The 22,340-nt window shown below is 40.1% G+C and overlaps 4 protein-coding genes across 14 annotated transcripts in view; 3 read left to right on the top strand and 1 right to left on the bottom strand.

The window, feature by feature from the left end:
• The first annotated feature begins 296 nt into the window (after positions 1–296).
• Positions 297–9,328, top strand: LOC143846837 (NAC domain-containing protein 54-like). Its single transcript, XM_077355417.1, has 4 exons — positions 297–957; positions 6,370–6,678; positions 8,412–8,850; positions 8,993–9,328. The coding sequence occupies exons 1-3, from the start codon at positions 466–468 to the stop codon at positions 8,661–8,663; spliced, it is 1,053 nt and encodes a 350-aa protein (XP_077211532.1). The 5' UTR covers positions 297–465; the 3' UTR covers positions 8,664–8,850; positions 8,993–9,328.
• Positions 1,421–6,363, top strand: LOC143846836 (uncharacterized). Its single transcript, XM_077355416.1, has 2 exons — positions 1,421–5,720; positions 5,792–6,363. Exon 1 carries the CDS (start codon positions 1,816–1,818, stop codon positions 3,148–3,150), a length of 1,335 nt encoding a protein of 444 aa, XP_077211531.1. The 5' UTR covers positions 1,421–1,815; the 3' UTR covers positions 3,151–5,720; positions 5,792–6,363.
• A 4,463-nt stretch (positions 9,329–13,791) lies between the features above and the next one.
• On the top strand, positions 13,792–17,117 carry LOC143846838 (caffeoyl-CoA O-methyltransferase-like). The gene is made up of 5 exons (XM_077355418.1): positions 13,792–13,946; positions 14,036–14,115; positions 14,216–14,360; positions 14,921–15,052; positions 16,685–17,117. The coding sequence occupies exons 1-5, from the start codon at positions 13,851–13,853 to the stop codon at positions 16,976–16,978; spliced, it is 747 nt and encodes a 248-aa protein (XP_077211533.1). The 5' UTR covers positions 13,792–13,850; the 3' UTR covers positions 16,979–17,117.
• Positions 17,118–18,650: 1,533 nt separating this feature from the next.
• Positions 18,651–22,340, bottom strand: part of LOC143846832 (putative E3 ubiquitin-protein ligase HIP1) — a 67,261-nt gene continuing 63,571 nt past the window's right edge. For 9 of the 11 annotated variants that reach the window (XM_077355407.1, XM_077355408.1, XM_077355409.1 and 6 more), the window contains one exon: positions 18,651–19,149. The gene's annotated coding sequence lies outside the window, so the exon portion shown is untranslated. Of the gene's footprint in view, positions 19,150–21,129; positions 21,829–22,340 lie in introns of all 11 variants that reach the window. The other 2 variants (XM_077355411.1, XM_077355402.1) reach the window with 1 other exon arrangement.

Below are 22,340 nucleotides of genomic sequence, written 5' to 3'. Positions count from 1 at the left end.
AGACTGCCTATTTTCAAAACCTCTATAGATCGGAGGGTTAGGATCATCCTATGGAGATGATCTCGAGCGTACAACCTCTTTACGTTGTTGGCCAACAAATAAACAGTTTGGATCATCCTATAAAATGGGCCCATCATACCTTTTGAAAGATATAAAAACTCCACCCATGAGCACCCCACCACTTGTACACTGAAAGGACTGAACTACTGCCAAGCCATAGGTGAATTGCTTCCTAGGGAGGGTGTGCCTAGTAATCCTCTAAGAAATATTCCATCTATATAGGCAGCTTCACAAATGAAAATGGCCCCTCTTTCTTACTCTCGCCGAAAAAAAAGGTATAGAGCAAGCTAGAGGGTTTTTTTTTGGGTTTTTAGGGTTTTTTTTTGGGTTTTTCCGTGATGAGATTTGTGAATTGGCTACCAGAATCATCAACCTTCCAAATTCCCTCTTCTTATTGTGATTTTCATGGCCGATCTAGGTCTGATCCCTCTCCCACTTCCCCCTGGTTTCGGATTCCACCCAACTGAAGAACATCTTCTCTCTTATTACCTCAAGAACAAGCTACAAAAACCCCAATCTTCATCTCTTCTCCATGTCGATGATGTGATTAGTGAAGTCAATGTTTATCAGTACGACCCTTGTGACCTACCTGGAAATGTATTTTTCTCATCTAATGGCTGTAAAAAGAAGAGGCGTTGGTACTGTTTTACGCCGATAATTAAAAAACGGGGAAGTGGGTCTTCTTCCAAGTGCGAGAAACGTAAGGCGAGAGGTGGGTTTTGGAAGAGTAAGGGGCAGGATCGGTTAGTGTACAGTGAGAAGGATGGGAATGTGTTGGGGAAGAGAAAGAGGTTTGTCTTTTATAGGAGGAGCTCTTCTCGTTCTTGCAAGTCTGACTGGATTATGATTGAATACCAGCTTGTCGATGCTACTCGTTCTTCCTCCACACCGCCCAAGGTATTATGGCGAGTCCTTGTTTCCCCTGTGATTTTTCCTTTTTTGTTGTATGTGTATGCGTTTCATTTCCTTGTTCTTCTTCTGATAAATTTTGGGTGTGGCTTGTTTTTATTTTAAAGAAAGGAAGCGATTTCCTTTTTTATTTGACTATGAGTTTATGCCCTCTAATAGATACTAGAGCTTAAATCCTACATACTGCTAATTGATATAGGGCTCTAATAATTACTATTTTTGGTGGCCGCACGCATTTTATATAAGGTACTAAAGAGTATTAATTATCAGATAGGTATTGTCCATCACCCCTGACTCTTACCCCTAACCATGTGGCACCTTATTCGTCCAACACTTTATACTTGCTCTGTCCAGATTTGAGGAAATTTTAAGATGAAACTTTGGGAAATGCTAGAATAAGCACAAATACAAACTGAAAGATCATCACATAAGCAAGAAAGCCATAATCACATTGAACACCTTGTGACATGCGTTGTCGCACATGCCTCGAACAATAAATTCAATAAAGAAGTTTACCGTAAAAGCATAAGAGAGTACAATGACCAGTCTATCATCTAAGGACCCCAACTCTATGTCAATACCACGCAGAGTTATGAGATATTGTTTGTCCCATGCCGATCTGACATCCTAGGCATAAGATATGGTTACTTTGTTGTGCAGTCCAATGATGTTGCCTACCAAATATCATTCTCTACATTAATTAAATGAAATGAAATGCAAATAATAACATCTTTTTATTTTTTATTTTTGTTCCGACCATTTCTGTTGAATTTTGGGAATTTTGGTCAAATTTCACAAATTTAGGAATTTTCGGTCAAATTTCGGTAAAAAAATTTCAGGGAAATAATGAGGATCGGGGGGTGTGGGATTACAAAAGTTATTCATGAGATCTGTTTCCGGAATGTGAGGGGTTTGGGTACGGATAAAAAAATATGGGTGGTTAGAGATATTGTTGTTGAGAGAAAATTTGATTTGCTGAGTATCATTGAAACTAAGATTATGGGCGTCGCAGATACCACTGTAAACAAGTTGTGGGGGCGAAATAATAGGGGCTGGGTGGCTAAAGAAGCGGTGGGATCGGCAGGCGGAGTAATTATCATATGGAAGGAGGCTTTCTGTGTGGAGGAAGTCAGTATTAAACGCTTCTCGATAACGTTGCTCCTTTCATCCACAAACTGGAATGAGAACTGGAAGCTTACAACAGTGTATGGGCCAGCTAAAGCAAGGGAGAGAAGTGGGCTGTGGGTGGAGCTCAAGGAAATCAGGGACTCTTGTCAGGGACCATGGATTGTTGGAGGAGATTTCAACACAATTCGCTTTCCGGCGGAAAAAAGCAGACTGGCTACAATAAATAGGAGCATGAGAAATCTTTCTAATTTCATTCAGGATAGTCAGTTGATCGACTTACCGTTGTTGGGGGCAAAGTACACTTGGTCCAACAACCAGGACAACCTGATCATGAGTCGGCTGGACCGGGTGTTGATCTCAAATGAATGGGATGAGGCCTTCCCTAGAATATGTCAAAGCGCTTTACCTAAACCTACATCGGACTACAATCCGATGATGCTGGAAGTGTCAGATTACTCTGGTGGCCCTCGTCCCTTCAGATTAAATTTGGCGTTATGTGAGAATCCGAAATTGGAAGAGCTGATCAGTAAATGGTGGGATGAGGAATGGACGGAAGAGGAATGGACGGAAGGATGGAAGGGCTTTATCCTATTCAAAAAGCTAAAGCATCTAAAGAAGAAGGTGAAGGAATGGCAGAAATCAGAGGAAGCCGCAAGCAAGTGTAGAAAAGAGGAGATTATCGTTGCCTTGAACCATCTGGAACGTAAAGAAGAGCAAATACTATTGAATACTGAGGAAAAGATGGAGCGAGCTGCCCTAATGGAAGAACATGAAGAAATCCTTAGGAGGGAGGAGATTGGATGGAGACAAAAATCTCGGGGACTATGGCTAAAAGAGGGGGACAACAACTCCAAATATTTCCATCTTATGGCAAGTATGAGGAGAAGAATTAACTTTATAAATAGCATCAGGGATGGTGAATCGTTGATTGAAGACAGGGAGACAATCAAAGACATGATCATCAGTTTCTACTCCAATCTTTACACAATTGGCGCCCTAAAATTGGGGGATTGGGGTTCAAGTCCATCAGTCGTGTACGGCAGGAGGAGCTGAAAAGACATTTCTCTGTGGAAGAAGTGGAAAATGCGATCTTCTCAATGGATAAAGACAAGGCACCGGGGCCAGATGGGTTCCCAATGGCATTCTTCCAAAAATACTGGGAAACCATCAAAGGGGATGTAATGGTGTTTTTACATGAATTTCACGAAAGGAGAGTTATCAACAAGGAAATTAACTCAACTTTTATCACCCTTATCCCAAAAAAGGAAGAAGAGTTATCAAGGACTTTCGGCCGATTAGTCTGATCCATGGCATCTACAAAATATTGGCAAAAATCTTAGCGCGGCGTCTGAAAGGGGTAATTGTTGAAATAATTTCGGAGTTCCAGGGTGCTTCTGTGGAGAAGAGACAAATCTTGGATGGTATGTTGATCGCCAATGAAACTCTGGACTCTGCAAGAAAAGAAGGATGCAAAGGACCGATCGTTAAGATTGATATTGAAAAAGCATATGACCATGTCGACTGAAATTTTTTGGACTTCATTCTACAAAAGATGGGATTTGGCAACAAATGGCGTGGCTGGGTGACATCCTGTATATCAACCATATCCTTCTCCATCCTCATAAATGGAGCGGCGGAAGGATACTTCCGAAGCTCTAGAGGACTTAGACAAGGTGATCCTTTGTCCCCTTACCTTTTTATTATGGCGACAGAAGCTCTTAGCTTGATGATCTCCAAAGCATAGGAGAGGGGCTTCATTAAGGGGCTGAAACCAAGCAGTAACTCTATCAGGGTGACTCATCTCCAATTTGCAGATGACACGATCATCTTTATGGAAGAAGATGAAGAATTAGTAGCAAATCTGAAACGAGTCTTCCGATGGTATGAAGTAATATCTGGATTGAAAATCAATTTCTCCAAAAGCTCAATGGCTGTCATCAATGTGGATGAAGAGAAAATAATTAAACATGCAGCTAGCATTGGCTGCAAAAGGAGTGCCTACCAATTACGTATCTGGGCCTACCATTAGGCTATGGTGTACCGGCAGCAAGACTCTGGGATCCGGTGGTGGAACGTCTTGAAAGAAAGCTTGCCACTTGGAAGAGGAAATATATATCATTTGGAGGCCGAATCACATTGATCAAGGCAGCGCTCGCAAACATGCCATTCTATTTCATGTCCCTCTATAAGATCCCCGCAATGATAGCCCAACGCATTGAAAAACTACAACATGACTTTTGTGGGAAGGAAACGGAGAAAGAAAGAAATTAAAACATTTGATGAGCTGGAAGAAGGCATGCAAACTGAAAAAAAACACGGAGGTCTGGGAATCGGGCAAATCAAATTACGCAACAAAGCATTGATGGGAAAGTGGCTCTGGTGCTATGGTGAGGAAATGTCTACTTTGTGGCATAAAATTATTGGAGAAAAGTATGGGGATGAGTGGGGTGGATGGAATGCGAGGAAACCAGGAAGGGTTAAGGGGTCGGAGGCATGGAGATCCATTTGTTAGGCAAGAGATGAGTTTGAAAACTTGGTCCGATGCAGGGTTGGTAAGGGGGACGGAGTCAAATTCTGGTTAGATCCTTGGGTTGGAAATATACCATTGAACCTTAGATATCCTAACCTATTCAGATTAGCCACCAACAGCAATGCCAAAATTTCGGACTATTTGATAAGGGAGGTGGAAAACGGGAGGGGTTTCTGGGACATCAGATTGAGGAGAGATCTCATAGAAGAAGAAATACAATCATTTTCAGCCATGCTTCAATCCCTCAACTCATGCTACTGCTCGAGATTAACTGAAGACACGAGAATATGGAAACCAGACTCTGAAGGAAGCTTTTCGGTAAAGTCTTTTTTCGAAGCACTAAATAACGGGAGGAAGAAACCAAAGTGTGAGGCTGTTATCTGGAAATCTCTGGCTCCTCCTAGAGTAAAGGCGTTCGCATGGACTATTCACAAAAGCATCAACACGTGCGATCTACTCAAAAGGAGAAAGTTCCAATTGGCCAGCCGATGTGTTGTGTGTTTTGGAGAGGAGGAAACGATGGATCACTTACTGCTTCACTGCACATTCTCGAGTTATCTTTGGTTCAATGTTTTGAGGCTGTTCGGCGTAGCATGGGTTTTCCAAAAGAATATCAGGAGTGTGTTAATGGGATGGACGGGAGGAGTGTTCGGGGATACCGGTCAGACACTTTGGAAAATCCTACAATACACGATTGCATGGAATATCTGGAAGGAGAGGAACTATCGAATCTTTGAAGAAAAATCAAGAAGACAGAGCTGGGTGCTGCTGCAGATCAAATTATAAATGATAGCTTGGGCCAAAGCTAAGCTGAATATTCAATACGGAGTAGGCGAAGTACTGAGGAACTGGAATGCAATTAGATTTGAAAGGAGGGTCAAGGACAAGATCAAACCTCAATGGAGAGCGCCGCCGGAAGGCTGGTATAAATTAAATTTCGATGGCAGCGCAATTGGAATTCCTGGCAAGGCTGGTATTGACGGAGTTGTGCGCAACTCTATGGAGAAAATATGGATGTCATACTCTGGCCCAGGGGGTATCTGTGATGCAAATGAGGCGGATGCGAAGGTGCTCTCCTCTTCGGATTAAAATGGTACGCCTAGAATAATCTTGAACCTCTGATCGTTGAAGGGGATTCATCTAATGCAATTTCATGGGCTGCAGCTGATTCCAAAGGACCTTGGCTGATTCAGAACCTTATAGACGAAATCAAGGATCTTGTTAAAGAGGTTAAACCAGCTTTGGAGCACAGAAGAACGGCAAACGTGATTGCTGATCGTTTGGCTAAGGATGGGGTAATGCTGGAATCTATGTCTATATATATGGCTCCCGAATTGGAGAATCATCACTAAATGATATGTACGGCTTCACTTTGGGATGTAAGCCTGTGGGCGTTATAACCACGGAAATTGGGGACAACTTGTCCCCTGCCTTGTCACTCTTTCTTTTTCATTAATCTAGTCATCTTTCCAAAAAAATAAAAATAATAATGACATGAAAGGAAATCATGTAGATTCCGTTTCGGTAGGGATGGAAATGGAAATATTTCAGCCATTTTGGGGAAGTTTAAAACCATAGGTGCAGATTTTTTTTGTAGTTTAAAAAAATTGAAGGGATAATTTGGCCATTTACTTCTAATTCATGAAAATATGATTGTTTCCCAGTGGACATATTTAACCCTTTTAATTTTAAGTATTATATTTTATGTCTTCATTCAACCTAGAATTGTTCATCATGTGCAGGACTCTTTTGCTGTATGTTGTGTTTTCCTTAAACCTGGTGCTGGGAAGAAGGTATTAAAGTTTAACCTGGGTTGTCACGCTCCTGATAACCTTACTGGAACCCTCAATGATGGTGTTGAGACTCCTCGTACACATAATGCTTCAGTCCCTCTTGCGGGTGAAGTTGTAGCACAAAAGGTGGTTGACACTGAGGATGAGCACCACAAGTTTCCGACGAATATGACTGTTGACCCAGGTGATCCAGTTGTAGGACAACCAGTTGATGATGCCTTCCAATTTTCTGAGGACATTCCACAACAGGATCCGCAGGTATAATGGATCATGTGTCTGTTGTTTCATAGCGTATGCATTGCCTTTTAGTTTTTTTCATGTGCCTGTGTTACCATTTGCCTTTTAGTTTTCTTTCAATTTGCCAGATTGTGCTGCAGTTTCTGGATCAAATATGTTCGTATTTTTTTCTGACATGCATATTTTGACCATTGCTAATATGCTATACCATGTTGCATTTCTTATGTTGGAATCATGTAAAACTAGTAAAACTGAAAAAAAACATATGTTCTTCTGGTGGTGGTTTGAAAAATCTTCTCATGAAGATATTGTATGCTCCTAGCCACATGATCTTATTTCTTTCACTTGATTCCATCTTGTTGCTAGTGACATGCATAAAATGCGCACCAATTTCTTTCCGAGTAGGAGTCCACAAGATGATATTGACTCAATTTCCACTATGAACCTCCTGTTACACGGTACATCAGTTGTCTTTGAGGTCCAAGCATCAGATTTTAATAGTTTACATACAAGCTGAGCTGCTTGATGTGGAAGATCATGCTGTTTGATTTTAGTGAGGCCTAGTAGTGGGTGGGTCTGGTCCTATTGGAGGGAAAGTGTAAATGATTGGCGACAATGTGATGAGTTTTTAGCTGTCTTTCTAAATATGGACATATTAGTTTGTTGTCAGAAACATTTTAGGCTGCTTGCTTTCAAGAACCGCTCTTCTCCTCCCAATCCTTCTACAATTAGAAAGAAACTCAACTCAACTCACCCTTTGTCCCAAACTAGTTGGGGTCGGCTAATGAATCCTTTAGAAAATTTTCATGAAGAAGGTGAAAGAATCTACCCTGCTCAAATTGAGTAAGTCTAATCCCGAAACTAGTTGGGTTCATCTATGTGGATCATTTTCTTCCATTCTCTCCTATCCAAGGTCATGTTCTCCGTTATGTTCCTAGCCATCAAGTCTTTCCTCACTGTTTCTACGCAAGTTGTTTTTGGTTTGCCCCCACTCCTTTTTACTCCATCAACTTGGCACGAGTCACTTCTCACTGGAGTATCCAAAGGCCTATGTTGGATATGCCCAAACCATCTTAAGTGGTGCTCTCTCATCTTCTCCTCAATTGGTGCCACCCCCACCTTTTTACGGATGTCGGATGTCGGATGTCTTCATTTTAAATTCTATCTAACTTTGTGTGGCCGCACATCCATCTAAGCATTCGCATCTCTGCTACACTCATCTTATGCACATGTTGCTTCTTGGTGGTCCAACATTCTGAGCCTTATAGCATGGCTGGCCTCACAATTGTCTTATAACACTTTCCCTTCAACTTGGTAGGTATTTTACGGTCGCACAGAACTCCTGAAGCATGCTTCCACTTCAACCAACCTGCTCTTATTCTGTGGTTAACATCCTCTTCAATCTCTTCTTCCTTAATTAGGATTGAACCAAGATAGCGAAAAATATCCCTCTTAAGTACCTCCTGTCTAGTCATATTTACTACATCCAAGCTAGGATAAAGGAGGAGGGTTGGCGTCAGGTTGGCAGCCGGCTGTAAACTTACACATCTTATAGAAATACAATTAGAAAGAAACTATTGACAAAATTTTGCAAGTGAATTTCAGCTCACATCTTCTATAATACTATAACATATAACACTTGTTCTGTTTCCCCCTTTAAGAAAACAACCGTATGTTGTGTAATTACTGGCACCTCATTTGGGTTGGAAGGAATGTTCCGATTATTAACCTTCGGCATGATGAATGTTTTGCAGATTAAATCCCCTGATGGGGTTATTAGTACCTTGCCCAGCAGCGCTGATGATACCGTATTAGGTGAGCTAATTGAGCATGAAATTTTAGATGGAGACTTCATGGAGTTGAACGACCTGCTTTCTCCTCTTCCTAGCGGGCCCAGTGGCTCTGATGATACCGTGTTAGGTGAGCTAATTGAGCATGTAGTTTTAGAGGGAGACTTCATGGAGCTAAACGATCTGCATTCTCCTCTTCCTGGCTTCAATGGCTGAGTCAAGGAGATGCTTGGAGAAGCAATGCAATTTGGAAATGTTGTTCGGAACCTCTTTACTAAGTTGAGATAAAATAATGAAAAGAAAAAAGAGAAAAACGAAAGGAAAAGGGAGAAAAAAGGGAAAAAGAAAGTTGGTTTTGCAGAGGATATATGTTTTGATAATGCCAGAATTGTCTCTCCGTAAGGTAATTAAATTGACGATAATTGTTATATTTTCAGTTATGTTTTAAGATTATAGATCTGCCTAAGTGAGAAATTCTCACCTTTAACTCATTTCATTTTTTGGTGTGCATGTGTATGTGCTGCATCGTTTGTGTATTTTCACAGGCTCTTACTCATGCTCATGGGGAGATGAAGTTGCTTTTACAAAGAATATGTTGAACTAAGCTATGACTAGATCATGTCACATCTCCTTAGATTGATTTATCCAGCCAGTTCAACTTTTGTGAAGGGTGATTTCCTAATTGGCACAAGAGAGTTTTTTTTCATTCCTCCACCCATGTCACTTACCTACTCTATTTTATCTTTTTGCATTTAGATTACCCTTTCTAATAAGATAATGATAATTTAATGTTAATTATGCAGCTATTATTGTACCTAAGACATACATTCTTGAAGTTAAAGCGCTGCAATGCTTAATAAGATTGTTTACATGCTTAGTAATTTAGTATTGTGACCATTCGAAAAAAAGAAAAAGTAATGTAGTATTGTGCATGTATTGTTATAAACTGTGGTGTTAATACTTTTATTTCATTCATGGGGTTAAACTTGCTTTGAACTGCTTTTCTGTGGCTCGGTGTGTGTTTATTCGAAGACAATTTAGTCTGGCAGTTTTGTGAAATAGGTGATGAAGATGGTTGATGATGGGTCTCCATTCTCACGCCTTGTTTTAGAATCTTCCCTACTTGAATTCCAGTATCTCCCTTCTCTCCGCCGTTGTGCATTCATCTCATAGCAAAACTTCAGCATCCTCTATGATTGCCATACTTATGATGAGCTCTTACTTAAGCTGCTTCAGTCTTTAGGCTTGCTATCATGGTTTTAATTTCCACAGCAACCAACATGAAAGATCGAAATGCTTCCATTTTTATCCTCATTGAAACAATACCGAAACTGAAACCAATATTGCAAGAGCATTAGTGGCATACTATACATCAGGACGTATTTTATCTTAAAATTCTATCATTTCTATATGGTTCCATATGTTTCCGTGATTTTACATAATTTCCACCAAAATTTTCAACTGAAACCAGAATGTTTTAAGTTTCAGTGCAAACCAAACTGAAATCGAAACCGAAATTTAAAACCTTGCTTGCTATTTATTCAATCTTCATTAGCAGATAAACAAATTGATAGCACGGTGGCTAAAATACCGTCTCATCATACTCTGCCCTTCTCGACTGCCTATCTCTGTCCGATGCAGGGTAGTTTTTGCTCCTGAATGCTTGCATTGTCACCATTACAGAAATCTCTGCTCTAAGATTTTGATTTAGAGTTCAATCCTCTTCATATTGTGTTTTGAGTCAGTCAGTCCTAAAATCCCCATGGCGTGAAGTGAACTCCCATTTCTTTACTTACCCTTTCTTCTTGATTTGAGGGGAAAGTCGAACAGTGAAAAAGGCTTGCATTTAAGAAATTTACAGCCAACAAGTGTGAGTAGTTAATGGAAACCTACCATTGTTAATAAAAGAGAAATGTGTCCTTTGGCATGGATACTATCGTTCTTTGGTGTAACCAAACGGACCCTAGGTGAAGTTGCGGGAAATTGGGTCTTTGGCTGTCAAAAATCGAAGGAAAGTAAAAGTAGAGGGAAAGTGGGGGATTGTCATTATCAAAACAAACAAGGGATCTTTTCTCCAACTATATATTACAAAATGGGGCATCTACACATGCACTTGAAAAGGTTTGTCCTCCTAAAAAAGTAAAAAGGGTGAAATCAGATGAATGCTTATAAATGAGGTGCCTAAAAATGCAATTGCAGAAGTTTGTTTCTTGAAGAAAGAGAGTGAAGTGAGAGGGCCTAGTGAAGCATCTCTCTGACCATAGTCTAGATAACAAAAAGGGAAATTCGCCCCCCTTTCGTTACTTGGGAGTTGGGACAGCCCTCTGGAGTATTTATGAGTACCCTTTTACACAACGGGGGCTTTACCCGATTATAAAAAGGGTTGGAGTCCTCTTTCGTTAATTGGGAGTTGGGACAGCCCTCTGGGTCCATTGTAGACCTTGCAAACGGGTGGGTCGGGCCGGGTCAACCTGTAGGTGATGCGGGTGCGGGTCACACGGGTCGGGTCAGGAGATGACCCGCATTTTTGCGGGTCAGAATTTTGGTGACCTTCGCGGCCCGTGGGTCACCCGCAAATTCAAACAGTAGTTTATTTTGGAAAATATTATCACTGGATTTTGATGAGGGGGGTATGGCCGGCACCGTGGGATGATCCAAACCGTCCATTAGATGGCCCACAGCCTAAATAGGTTGTGCCCCAAAAATCATTTCAATAGGTTGATAGAGGGTTAGGATCAAGTGATCAACCTTCTAACATTCAAATAAGAGGGTTGGGATCAACCTATGGTGCTAGCCACAACCTATTTATATTCTATGGTGCCAGCCATAACCTATTTAGGCATCAAACCCTCTAGATTAGCATGACAAAATCACCACCATTTAAAAAGCCAAGTGACTTGCGGGTGCCCGCGGGTTGACCCGACCCGACCCGTGTTTTTGCGGGTTGGGTCACCCGCGGGTTAGTTTGACGGGTCACTAAAACTCAGACCCGTGCCCGCAACGGGTCGACCCGTGGGCACGGGTCGCTTTTGCCAGGTCTAGTCCATTGACACCCCTAACTAGTCTTGTCAAAAGGACCCATTATCCCTAGTCACCAACCAAACAGGAATAAAGAAAAGGAGAAAACGATGAGGTTAAGAGCAGTCGAGGCAAACCCAAAAATACCACCAACCCCTTACCAGGCATTCTCGTCAAAATCGAGTAGGAAACACTCTTCTTCATTAAATTGCACGCACGCCCATCGAAAAATAGCCTTATCAAAATCAGAAAGTATTTAATATTTGCAGCCCTTTGTTTTGTTAATGGCACTCTCCCTTTATTTTACACTTTTCTAATTGGTTGTTGTATGCTATTACAATTCGGAAAAATGATATCAAGCAGCCGATTATAAAAGCATCTAAAAAAGGGAAGAGTGCTATTACCAAACAAAGTTGGACTTATATGGTGACTTATTTGTGCCCTATGACATGGCCATTTAAGTTGTGCATGCAGATTGCGCGTGAGTTGCTCAGCGATTGGCTCTAGCATTTTCCATTTAAACTAAGGAAACGATATCTACACTCCATTATTTTGATAATGGAACTCCTCTCGCTATCTTATAGTTATCTGATTAGCATTTTTATACGCCGTTTTAATTCGAAAAAGGCTGTGAGGTGTTTAACAAGGTGAGGAGTGTAATTATCAGAGCATTGTAGTTTCCCGTAAATAGTTATAAGTTAATAATAACAGACTAACACCGGATTTGCAAGGCAATTTTGTGGAAAGCCATTTCACAGCTCACTTTTGCGGGAGAGAACAGTCACACAGGCTCACTTTTAAGCAGATTTTGTCTTATTCATTTAATTCATCTGAGGTGGCAGTTCTCTCCTCCAAAAGAAAGCCACAAAAGAGCAGCCCAACTTTTCAAAGAGGCTGTCTCCATGACTGAAACCCGTGACCACCGAGTCACAATGGAGCAACCTTACCGTTTTGCGCCAAGGCTGGCCCTCCAAAAGTTAGCCACAAAGTGCACTACAAATGTAACATCGCCGATCCACGTCAGCAAAGTGCATTTAAAATGCAAAAGTAAAGGAATACAAAGAACAACTTTCAAATGAAGGGATTTGCTAAGGACCATCGCTTAGGGCATTTCGTGGAACGGCTGTTGGAGAAAGCAGCCACAGAGGCTCACTTTTCAACAGACTGTCTTTATTCACGAGGTGGCTGTGCTATCATACAATAGCCGTTCCGTGAAATGTGTTATGCGATGGACCCTAGCAAGTCCCCCACATGCATTTATAATGGTTGTTGATGTTGTCACTACTGTTTCGATAATTGCACTAACTCATTTTGTATTTTATTATTTAAACAGTTGTCAAAGGTTATTACAGTTCCTATAAAGCTCTAAGAAGCAACTGGAAAAGAAAAGAGGAGCTATTATTAAAACACGGTACTCCAGTAGCCTTTAGAAAATAACTATTTTTCGCTGCAGAACACTTTTAAACAGGGTATTAAACAAGAGAAAAGGGTTCCTGAGGTTAACCTCATATAGCTTATATGAGGTGGCGCTCACAAAACATAAGGGGCCCTCATTGTTAGGATGATCCAAAGCATTCATTTGAAAGGCCCCATCATAGATAGGGTGTGTACAAAAAATCAGCTCCATTGGATCATCCTAACCCATCCAAAAGTGGAGGGCAAAATGGATAGACACTTTTTGCCCATAAATCTGCCCATTTTTTCCTCCACTTTTGACAGGGTTAGGATGATCCAATGGAGCTGATTTTTGGTACACACCCTATCTATGATGGGGCCTTGCAAATGAATGGTTTGGATCATCCAAACAAAGTGGGCGCATTATGTTTTGTGAGCGCCACCTCATATAAGCTTATATGAGGTTAACCTCAGGAACTCTATTCTCATTAAACAATGGCTATATGAAACTCTTTTTAAAACAAATGCCACACCTTTTAAAAGGGGAATTGATATCTGCACAACCATGTTTTAATAATTGCACCAGCTCGTTCTAAATGGCTTGTAAGAGCTTTTGGGAGCTGTAATAACCTTTTGACAGCTCCTTAAATATTAAATGACAAAATGCATGAGTGAAAATATCAAAACATGATTGTGCTGATAAAAATGATGTTTTGCTAACTATTACATTACGGGGAGTAGTTCAAAAATTGAGGAGTACCATTATCAAAACAAGGGAGTGCCAATATGATGGAAGGTAGGTCATAAACTCTCAAATGGATTTCTATATTTTCCACCACAGTTAATGGGCCCCACCACAACCGAGATTCACGATACCCAGGAAGGCGAAGCTCACCAACCCTCCCTCTCTTTTCTTATATAAATACCACCCCCTCTTTCACTCCTAACACCCCCAAATCAAGAAAAGAATAAACAGGGCAAAACAGAGCAATGGCAACCAAGCAAGAAGGAGAACAGCAAAATCAAGCAGGAAGGCATCAAGAGGTTGGGCACAAGAGCCTCTTACAGAGCGATGAGCTTTATCAGGTATCAATATTTTCTCCATTTTCTCACCCCCCATTTCTACCTTCCCACCCTCTATTTATAAACTAATCTCTCTGTTTCTCTTTTCCTAGTACATTCTTGAGACCAGCGTCTACCCTCGAGAACCAGAATCCATGAAAGAGCTTAGAGATATCACTTCCAAGCATCCATGGTAATCAAAATTGATTTAAAATTTGAAATTGGTACAAAATACTAAAAACCCAGAATTGAATTTGCATTTGTAGATTAATTGTGTGGTGTTTGATTTTCAGGAATATTATGACCACTTCTGCTGATGAAGGACAGTTCTTGAACATGCTTCTTAAACTTATTAACGCGAAGAACACGATGGAGATCGGTGTTTACACTGGATACTCTCTCCTTGCCACCGCAATTGCTTTGCCCGATGACGGAAAGGTAAAGATCAAGAAAAAAAAGAGAGAAATTTAAAGATCAAGAGAATAACAGAACAGAGAAATTTAGACCATGTTTGGCAACCATGATTTTTTTTCCAATGAAATATTAGTTTATCAAGTAGTGAGAGAGGAGTAGGGAGGGTGGGAAGAGGAGAGACTTGAGAGGGAAATTTAAATATCAAGAAAAACAACAAAGAAATTTAGGCCATGTTTGGCAACCACGGAAAATGAGAGACTTGAGAGGACATATGAATGAGGAGAAAGTGAGTTAGTACAATTATCAAAACTTGGTAATGCCAATATCAGTGGCCTTTTTCCCTTAATTTTCAGCTATTTCTTTCCCTCTCCTCACTCAATCCTTCTAATGTCCCTTCCTCTCCCGTCCTCCCTCACCAGTGGTCAAGCTATTATTCCATGGAAAAAATCTCATGGTTGCCAAATATGGCCTTAAAGATCAAGGAAAAACCGAGAAATTTGGTTTTATTGTGTGTATTTTGTGTTTGGATTGTTTAATTAGTAAATGATTGTTTTCTTAATTGGATTTGATGAATTTGATTTCAGATCCTGGCCATGGACATCAATCGCGAGAATTTCGAACTGGGTTTGCCTGTGATCCAAAAGGCAGGAGTCGCCCACAAGATCGATTTTCGAGAGGGCCCCGCTATGCCCGTTCTCGATCAAATGCTTGAGGATGTAAGCTCTCTTTCAGAGTCTAAACATTGTATTATTTACTGCTTAAAAACTCCCTTAATCAATCAATGACTCACTTGGGTTGACTCAGTTTTAGTCAATAAAAAAACTTGTGTTGATTTGTAGCTTTGCCGAGTCAACTCTGTTTTACCTTAGGCGAGTTCTTGTTGTAGTATGAACTTTTAAACATTGGTAAGATCATCCCAGTCTACTCATTTAAAATTGGGTAGAGAGAGATAAATAGCAAATTGTAGGAGTCGTTTGGATGTGGGTATTTTTGTTGTTGTTGTGGGGACGGAGATTGAAGAGGATGTTAACCAATTGAGGAGAAGATCAAAGAGCACTGCTTAAGATGGTTTGGGCATATCTAGCGTAGGCCTTTGGATGCTCCAGTGAGAAGAAATGACTTGTGCGAAGTTGATGGAGTAAAAAGCATATCCAATGTAGGCCTTTGGATGCTCCAGTGAGAAGAAGTGGCTTGTGCCGAGTTTATAGAGTAAAAAGAGGAAGGGGCAGACCAAAAACTACTTGGGTAGAAATAGTGAGGAAAGACTTGATGGCTAGGAAAATAACAGAGAACAAGACTTTGTTAATTTGAGCCGGGTAGTTTCTTTAACCTTCTTCATGAAAATTTTCTAGAGAATTCATTAGCCGACCCCAACTAGTTTGGGACAAAGGCTTAGTTGAATTGAGTTGAGTTGTAATTTCTTCTACGAATTTTTTGTGTGTTTTGTAAACTCAGTTTTCAAAGAAAACTGTAATGGACCTTTGAAATTTATTTTCCATGAAATATTCATTTGATATTTATTTTTTGTGGAACATTGATTCTATGGAAGAAATTATTTTTTATAATTTTCTTTCCCCTAGATTCAAACACCCACATAAGATATCTATTGCTTACGAAACTACAAGATTAAATCATCAACTCACATGAGTTGACCCAACTTTGGCCTCGCACAGTCAATCAAAAACTCTTTCGACTTGCCTAAGTCAATAAAAAACTTGTTATGTCCCATTGACTTGCCTGTTTTTTTTTTTTTTTTTTTAATACGGGTAAGCTGGGGTTTGGCGAGGACCCCTACCGAATTTTTTGATAAAGAGAAAGATGATAAAATAATAGGCAGAAAAACCATCCCTAAGTAGGAACGTGAGAAAGAGAGAACCAAGGCTCAACGAAGGTTTTAAATTTCAGATTTCGGTGAGGACAGAAACCGACACGTTCTGAGACTGAAATTTCGGCGAATATTTTTTTCCTTTACTGAATTTCAGCCGAAATTACTGAAATTTCGACCCAAGAAAACAACATTTCGAGCACCTTTACCAAATTTCGGCCAAAATTTCGGTTTCGGTAAGGACTGAAATTACCCCCGAAACTGAAATTTAAAACCTTTGGCTCAACACATATGAGCGACAAACACTAAGCTTAAGAGATCTAAATGATCAATACTTGTGAGTTACATAATCAGCTAATTTGGTAGGGACCTAAATGCCCATTGACTCGCCTGATTCAATTCAGTTTTACTTTTGCCAAGCTCTTATTCAAGGACAAGTTTTTAAATAATGGCATACTATCATCTCTAGCTTCCCATTTGAAATTAGAATCATATAAGCCAACTTGATTTTCACATCTTGCAGAAGAAACACCACGGATCTTTCGATTTCATATTTGTGGACGCCGATAAAGACAACTATCTAAATTACCACAAGCGATTGATCGAGCTTGTGAAGGTTGGGGGAGTGATAGGCTACGACAACACACTGTGGAATGGCTCGGTGGTGGCCCCACCGGACGCCCCACTTCGCAAGTACGTGAGGTATTACAGGGACTTTGTGATTGAACTCAACAAGGCATTGGCCGTTGATTCCCGGATCGAAATTTGCCAACTCCCCGTCGGCGATGGTATCACACTTTGCAGGCGTATCAAATGAGAATTGTATGAGAGATGAAAACTAAATGTGTTTCTCAACTCTTGTTTTGCTTTGTTGTTATCTTGTATTCTCTATTCTATTGTAACATTGGGTGATAGTTGAATAAAGAAGTGGTGCAAGGTGGAATGTTTACCTTTTACTTTAGTGGGTGACATGTTTGATATGTTTTTCTTCTCTCTGCCACCAAGCCGCTTAGAAGGCATAGAGTCACCAACCCTCTTACCTTTTCCATGGGTCCCACCAACCCACTTATCTTTCACATGGGTCCCGCAAAGAGAGAGAGAGAGAGAGAGAGAGAGAGGGTTGCATCCACAATCCTAACTTTTCTTCTTGCCCTACCCACCAATGTTTTAGGTAGTAGTGGGTTATCAAAGTAGTTAGACGTTTAGGTCAAGTTTGGCAATCATGAAAATTATTCCATAGAATATTGATGGTCCCAGCTGTGAAAAGGAGCTGAGAAAGAGGGAGGGGGAAAGACTTTAGAGGGCATGGGTGGAGAGAAGCGTGGGAGGAGGCTTTAAAGGGCAGGGGTGGAGAGAAGATTAAAAATCCTTTAAAAACAATAACAACAACGGATTTGCCAGGGCCTTTCGCAGCTGGCTGTTGCATAGGAGAGCAGAGGCTCTCTTTTCAGAAAATTTTGTCTTACTCACTTTTCAGCAGATTTTGTCTCATTCATTTAATTCATCTGATGCGGCTGCTCTCCCGTGCAATAGCCAACCGCAAAATTCCTTTCTGCGAAAGCCCCTTAAAAAAAATACCCTACTTTAGATATCGTGCAACCCAAATACATGGTAACCGACAAATGAGTGGTTTAGATTATCCATTCATCCAGGCCCATTGTACTTTTTTGGATACACAGGCATGCACGTACGTACGTACGTCTATCCACTATATAAAAACGTGTTCTCAGATCATGCAATTGCGGAAAAATGGACATTATGAGTCGATCTTGTAGGTCTTGGTCCCATTATAAACCAACATCCTTCGCTTTTGAAGAACACATCCTGAAAGTTTGTGTGGTAAGAATGCAAACGTTCCATTGCACTAGATTGGAATGTGTCAAACAAGATGATCTTCATCATAGATAAACATTATCAGTTTTGTGGTACAGAGGTGCGTTAGAATGATACACGGAATGGCCAAAAAAAAAAAAAAAACAAAGTGAACATTTCGAAATATTAGTCTGCATTCTCTAGAGCAAGGTTTTAAATTTCGGTTTCGACCCCCCCCCCCGGATTCGACCGAAATTTCAAAATTTCAGCTGAAATCCAGGAAACAAAGAAAACAGTATTTTATTTGATATAAAATTTCGGCCGAAATTACCGAAATTTCGGGGTAAAAAACGAAATGTTGACCGAAATTCTGAAATTTCGGTCCGAAATTTGAAACCATGGTCTGGAGAAAGGCAAAAGGGGCAGAACGAAATCACACGACAAAAAAAAAACAGTTTTCTCAGCAGCTTTTCGTTAGATATTTGCAGAAATGGGTAGAGAGGGTCACGTTAAAGAACACCATTCTCCACATTTTTTAACTATTTCATCCTCCAAAACATAGAAAAAAGCACAGAAGTGCTGCCGAAAAAGGTTAACCACCATGACCCGATTTGCTTGTACTGGTAATAACAAAGGATGGGTTTTTATTGTTCATGGAAACCATATTCGTGGCCGACTTGAAAGAAATCCATTTGCATTCTTTGACTTGCTTGATGAATTGCATTCGTCCATTTAGACTCAGTTCGGCCCTCGGTAGGAAAACCCGATGATCCGACGTGGTGAAAAAGTTAAAAACAAAAAGAAAGAAAAAAAGTTGAGGCAGACCATGTAAAAGCCTCACAGCTCACATGGTTTGATCATCCAAAGTTTAGCGTCTAGACATCATCTCTCCATCTAATCTGCGCAAATCCAAAGCAAGGCAGACCTCAGATTAAGACCAAATCGGTATATGTTACTGTCACCTTCTTCGTCGTCATTGGTGTTTATTTTGGAGGTGACTAGTAATGGAGGCACGTTCTTAATGTTCTTGCTGGCCCAAGGATGGCACTCTGTTCTGGGTGAGGCTCTCTTTAGGTTCCTATCATGCCTGCTTGGCCTTACAACGGAGGACATAGTGCTCCCTGTACTGCTACCCATCTCTTGGCCGTGGGAACTCGCCTCGCCCTTCTCTTTCCACTGCAACAAATTACAGATGATTAAATTGTCTTCTATAGATCAATCGTACCCCAATTTTTTATGTTAAACCAAATGGAAAGCACCACAAGTGTAAATTCTGTACTATGTTGCATGAGTGTTAAACCAAATGGAAATCACCACCACAAGTGTAAATTCTGTACAAGTGTCAGAATCTGACACGGGTATTGAGCGTTGGATTCGGCTAACCAGAAAAGAAGGATTCGTGGATTAGAATTTTAAATATTTCACATGATTATATTGTCATATAATAGGAATTTTGGTATGTTAAGTAAATATATTGTATTAATTCCACATAAAAACTTACTATTAGGATAGATAAAACTCAAATCATGTGATAATTGTAAATTTGTTGCAGGATTTATAAAAACAATGATTGAAGACCTCTAGAAGTGTCGTAGTGAATCCTAAAGTATTGGAATCCAACAAGTTTCTGACATGGGTATTTAACTGATTCAGAAGAATCCATGTAACATAGATTATGTATTCTTGTCTTCCTAAAATCTGGCAGACACAAGAGATGAGAAGACTTGCATGTCAGGAAGCGATTAAAAGAAAAAAACAGTACTATATAAGATGCTCCAGGAAAAGGATAGCCAAGTTAAGGCAGCTTTTTTTCTGAGGATAGATAAACTATAGTTGAGGAAGCCCAAAATCTAGAGTAATGGGGTTCGACCAAAGGATTATATCTTGACAGGACGTAATGATTCTGAATTCGTATTGCAAGCTTGGTGCAAGTGGAAGAAAGTGTAGGTTTCTGAGGTTCCTTTCTTCAGCGCATGTGATAATTAACAGTTCATTTTTTCCACAGTTCACTGTCATGGTAACCAAAGGATCATATTCTGACAGGACTTCAATGATTCTGAATTTGTATTGCATTCCATAATTCTCAATTTGATCACTGGTTTTACCAGTTTTCCTTGGTTAATGGGCGAAACTACAGTACGGGTTAGAAAAGAATAAATGCCTCTGGTTCCAATGAAAGACTATTAGACCATTACAACAAGCATGTGCAAGGATTCGGCTAACCCCAAAATTTTGTGGATTCGGCTAATTTTAATTCTTTTACATGATAATACTGTCATATAATAAGAATTTGGCAGGTTAAGTAATTATATTGTTTTAATTCCATATAAAAACTTACTGTTAGGATAGATAAAACTCAAAACATATGATAATTGTAAATTTGTTGTAGCATTTGTAAAAAAACGATTAAAGAGATCTAGAAGTGTCACAGTGAATCCTAAAGTATTGGAATCCAACAAGTTTCTGACATGGCTACTTAACCGATTCAGAAGAATCCACGTAGCATATATTCTGTATTTTTATGTCTTCCTAAAATCTGGCAGGCACATTAGATGTTGGATTCCAATTCAGAAGAATCCATGCACTTTTGCCAACAATGCAATCATGTAAAGGCAAATAGGCAAACAAAACTATGCATGTTGTGTTCAAGATATCAATGGAGTCCTGCATATTTATGGAAATATCTACAACTAAGAAGCAATTATTGCATTCCATAAGTTCTCAATTTGATCACTGGTTTTACAAGTTTTCCTTGGTTAATGGGCGAAACTACAGTACAGGTTAGAAAACAATAAATGCCTCTGGTTCCAAGGACAGATTATTAGACCATTACAACAAGCATGTGCAAGAATCAAAAGCAAGAACTGGACTTGAACCCAAATGTAATTGAGTTTGTTTCAGCGTGGCATAAGGAAGGAGAAATTGAAAATAGTAAAAATTAGGAGCCCACTACAAGAAATCTAGCAAACATTGATCTACATGATTCTCATGTTCTGAGAAAATTGAAAATGCATACAGCATGATAGGATGACTGCAGAGAAATTAAAGTCCCCCAAAATGTACGGTAAACAAACACGGGGCAGCAGAGGACATTGTTGTGTAAGTCTTACATAATAAAATGGAAAATGTTGTCTAAGACAATGAGTTAAGACAAACCATGCCCGGATGTTGGGGGTAAAATTGGTATCCTCTTTCCTCATTCTTTAGACAATGAGTTAAGACAAACCATGCCTGGGTGTTGGGGTAAAATCGGTATCCTCTTTTCTCATTCCGACACATGGCAAAGACTAACAAAGGCACGCCTACAGATCCTTGTATCCCTTTCTGCCGCCCTCCCTGGTGCACGCCACCTCTCACACATGCGGTACCAGGGAACGCGACCCGCCTAATTATCCGTGTGCTGCGTCATTATTATCTCTTCACCAGTGAGACCACGACACGTAGCGTTCATGCCGAACCACAATGAAGGAGCTCCCACTCCCTATAAAAGCCCCCACACTCAAAGGTACCCGAATGGACTTTTTCTCCCTCTCCTTCAACTTCAACCTTTGAAGTTTCAAGATAAGCTCTTCTTTGCTATTCCTGTTACTTGGCTTCACCTTTGATACCGATTTCTGACATGAGCATCGGAGTGGCTTCCTAGAACCACAGCTCTGGGACTCCTAACGCTTTCTCTGTGAGCACATGATATCACAGATTGAAGCTCTACCAACCCTTGGATCAGGGGACCAGATTTCGGCATCATCGGATTGGCGCCATCCGTAGGGATTAGTCCCGCCCTAAAATGGCGTGGGGATACCCTATGTCATCAAAGAGAAAAAAAAATTGACGCCATCCGTGAACACCACCAACCCACTGCCAAGTGAGAAAATCACGGTAAGTAGTGTAACGACCCAGATTTTTGGAGAAACCCGAATCACTACAAAAAACAAAAGACGGTAATTTAAATGCAACTCCTATGAAAAATGTAGAATAATAAAAAAATTTGATATATAACAAAGAACCCAAGTAATATTGATCTAAATCAAACTTAGAGAGTTTAGTAAGAGTAAACTGATGTCAGTGATATAAATGAAAAGAGACTAGACACTCCAATGACTCGGCGATGGTTTGTTCGACAAGGCCACATGGCCAAACCAACACTTTGCTCTCAAACCCTTTATGCTTCCCAATTAAATCCGGCATCATTATAGATTGCAAAACTTGTAGGGTGTTTTTGGTGTTAGTTTCAAATAAACTAAGTAGAGTCATTCAGCGCTTAACTAATACAACCAAACGATATTAGAATTAAGAACAAGTAACATCTATTCTTAAAGAACATGGAATAAGATAAACAACAAGGTAAATTAACATATGGTGAGATGCTA

Source organism: Tasmannia lanceolata, unplaced genomic scaffold (assembly GCF_043159265.1).
Source record: "Tasmannia lanceolata isolate RefF3 unplaced genomic scaffold, GAP_Taslan_0.1 ptg000015l, whole genome shotgun sequence".
In the NCBI taxonomy this organism is placed as follows: domain Eukaryota; kingdom Viridiplantae; phylum Streptophyta; class Magnoliopsida; order Canellales; family Winteraceae; genus Tasmannia; species Tasmannia lanceolata.
The sequence above is the reverse complement of the archived record's forward strand: the minus strand, read 5'-3'. Positions and strand labels throughout refer to the sequence as shown.

What these genes read in the sequence shown, in the direction of transcription:
- LOC143846837 (XM_077355417.1), top strand. Translation starts at nt 466, where the DNA reads ATGGCCGATCTAGGTCTGATCCCTCTCCCACTTCCCCCTGGTTTCGGA. An exon ending in CTTCCTCCACACCGCCCAAG is followed by an intron (nt 958 to 6,369) that starts GTATTATGGCGA and finishes CATCATGTGCAG; the next exon opens with GACTCTTTTGCTGTATGTTG. An exon ending in TTCCACAACAGGATCCGCAG is followed by an intron (nt 6,679 to 8,411) that starts GTATAATGGATC and finishes AATGTTTTGCAG; the next exon opens with ATTAAATCCCCTGATGGGGT.
- LOC143846836 (XM_077355416.1), top strand. Translation starts at nt 1,816, where the DNA reads ATGAGGATCGGGGGGTGTGGGATTACAAAAGTTATTCATGAGATCTGT.
- LOC143846838 (XM_077355418.1), top strand. Translation starts at nt 13,851, where the DNA reads ATGGCAACCAAGCAAGAAGGAGAACAGCAAAATCAAGCAGGAAGGCAT. An exon ending in AGAGCGATGAGCTTTATCAG is followed by an intron (nt 13,947 to 14,035) that starts GTATCAATATTT and finishes CTCTTTTCCTAG; the next exon opens with TACATTCTTGAGACCAGCGT. An exon ending in TCGATCAAATGCTTGAGGAT is followed by an intron (nt 15,053 to 16,684) that starts GTAAGCTCTCTT and finishes CACATCTTGCAG; the next exon opens with AAGAAACACCACGGATCTTT.